This window comes from Pteropus vampyrus, unplaced genomic scaffold (assembly GCF_000151845.1).
Source record: "Pteropus vampyrus isolate Shadow unplaced genomic scaffold, Pvam_2.0 Scaffold116, whole genome shotgun sequence".
NCBI classification, from domain to species: domain Eukaryota; kingdom Metazoa; phylum Chordata; class Mammalia; order Chiroptera; family Pteropodidae; genus Pteropus; species Pteropus vampyrus.
In genome coordinates this window covers 1,112,623-1,114,584 of record NW_011888897.1, presented here as the reverse complement: position 1 = coordinate 1,114,584, position 1,962 = coordinate 1,112,623, and the positions used below count along the sequence as shown (strand labels likewise).

Genomic DNA, 1,962 nt, shown 5'->3' with positions numbered 1-1,962 from the left:
ACTGACTGCATTCCCTGGGCTGTGTTCCCCATCCCAGTGACCATCTATCAACTACTAATTTGTACTTCTTTAACCTTTCACCCCTTCTCCCAGCTCCTCAATCCCTCTCCCTTCTGGTCATCATCAGATTGTCCTCTGTATTTGTGAGTCTGTTTTTTATTAGTTTGTTATTTTTTGTTCCTTAGATTCTGCATATAAGTGAAATCATATGGTATTTATCTTTCTCTGACTTATTTCACTCAGCATAATAATGGACTTTCATAATTAAGGAAAATCTTATATTTAGGGCTCAGATGTTGCGTTCATAGAATTTGAGATTCAAAGTTCAGGGCCTCTAGTTTTGAGACCCCAAAAGGAAATTTAGGTGTTGAGAGTGACCTCGATTCTGAGAGTGTGTACTGAAATTCGGAGGAGCTTGATCCAGGGTTCAGACAACAGGGTCAATGGCAATGGGGAGTATATGTAATATTCATCTTTTCAAGGAGGATAAAAAAGCATACATGGACTTGGTTATACACTTAACCTTAGCTTAAAGAAGAGAGAGATGACCTACGATTTGTATACTAATTACTTGACTTAGAGGCCGAAGTCCTTCTGATTTTGCTTTTATCAGTGTCCCTCCCCTTTCCAACAGGATTTGGGTCAAAGAGCAAAATAAGAGGAAGTTCGAAATAAATGAATAATAGCTAAAGAAAAAGTCCACAGTGTCTTCACTGGGAAACAATGGAAACTTTCAGGTTGCAGAAACAGTTCAATTCTCTCTTCTCTTTATTCTGCCTTTATTTTCATCAACAAACAATGATGGGTAAGTCTTATCTTAACCTTAATTTAAAGAAAAGGGAAAGGTTCCTAAATTCAGATGTTATCATGGAAGAACTTTGTAATTTGGATATATTCAATTACTCTACAGGATTATTTTCACCGTAAGTTTTCTGCACCACACAGATGCAAATCCCACTCCAACTTTTCTCTTAATCTGCTACCTGTTTGTGTAGTCTAGATACCCAATAATGACCTGAGACTCAGGAATGAGTCATCCTCTGCCCAAGCAGGAGGCAGTGGTCACACCTTAAGAAACAATGTAGCTGGCAAGAGCAATCAGCACAATATAAAACTGGAGGGCAAAAAGTCCAGTGACACAAGCACCATGGCTTCTGACAAAGGTAAGTGGATTGGGGTAGGGGGCACCTGGCAAGCTCCATATTCTTCAAAAGTGCAGAAACTCTATGTGTGTGTGTGTGTTTGTGTGTGTATGTTTTGTTTGTGCTTGTGTCCTTGGGCATTTTCCAACTTTCCTATTTGTTAGTCTATTAATATTATTTTAAAATAAGATCTATCACTATTATTATTCTTATTATTAACTTTCACATCCACAAATGATTTTGATCAAATGACACTAAATCAATGCTCATTTCACCATAGTAAAAAATTAAGTAAAATATACAATAGTTAAACAACAGTTTAAGATAGCAAGCGAAGTGATTATACAAGGGCATGTTAATCATTTAAGGCTTAGTTACTTAACTTTGGAAAAATTCATGGGAGAGGAGAACACCTTAGACTGTGAAAGGAAATAATTTTCAGATAAGGTGAGATTTGAGCTGGATCCTACAAAGGTAGGATTTAGTTTGGCAAAGAGGAGATTCCAGGTTGGTTGACACACAGACTTTGAGAGAATTTACAAAGATTGTGTTTGACATATACTGAGTAAACCGGGTAAACTAGACAAGAGTTTGTGGAACTAATCTTCAGTGAGATTAGGAAGCAAATTTGAAGAGATATTATAGAGAGCATTTACTATCAGCCTAAGGAAATTGAGATCGATCTTTTCGGTAAGAGAAAATCTCTGAAGAACTTGTGAATAGCATAGAGATGACTGAAATGACATTAGACACATTTACTTGGCATTTGATGCCTTTTGGATTGGAAACAGAAAAGATGGGAAGCAAGGTGACCAGTTAG

At 37.0% G+C, this 1,962-nt stretch overlaps 1 protein-coding gene across 1 annotated transcript in view; it reads left to right on the top strand.

Moving 5' to 3' along the window:
- Positions 1-1,099: 1,099 nt before the first annotated feature.
- Positions 1,100-1,962, top strand: part of APOBEC1 (apolipoprotein B mRNA editing enzyme catalytic subunit 1) — a 10,174-nt gene continuing 9,311 nt past the window's right edge. Inside the window, exon 1 of the mRNA XM_011365775.2 lies at positions 1,100-1,163. Coding sequence (XP_011364077.1) covers positions 1,148-1,163 — 16 coding nt within the window. The 5' untranslated portion in view covers positions 1,100-1,147. The remainder of the gene's footprint in view (positions 1,164-1,962) is intronic.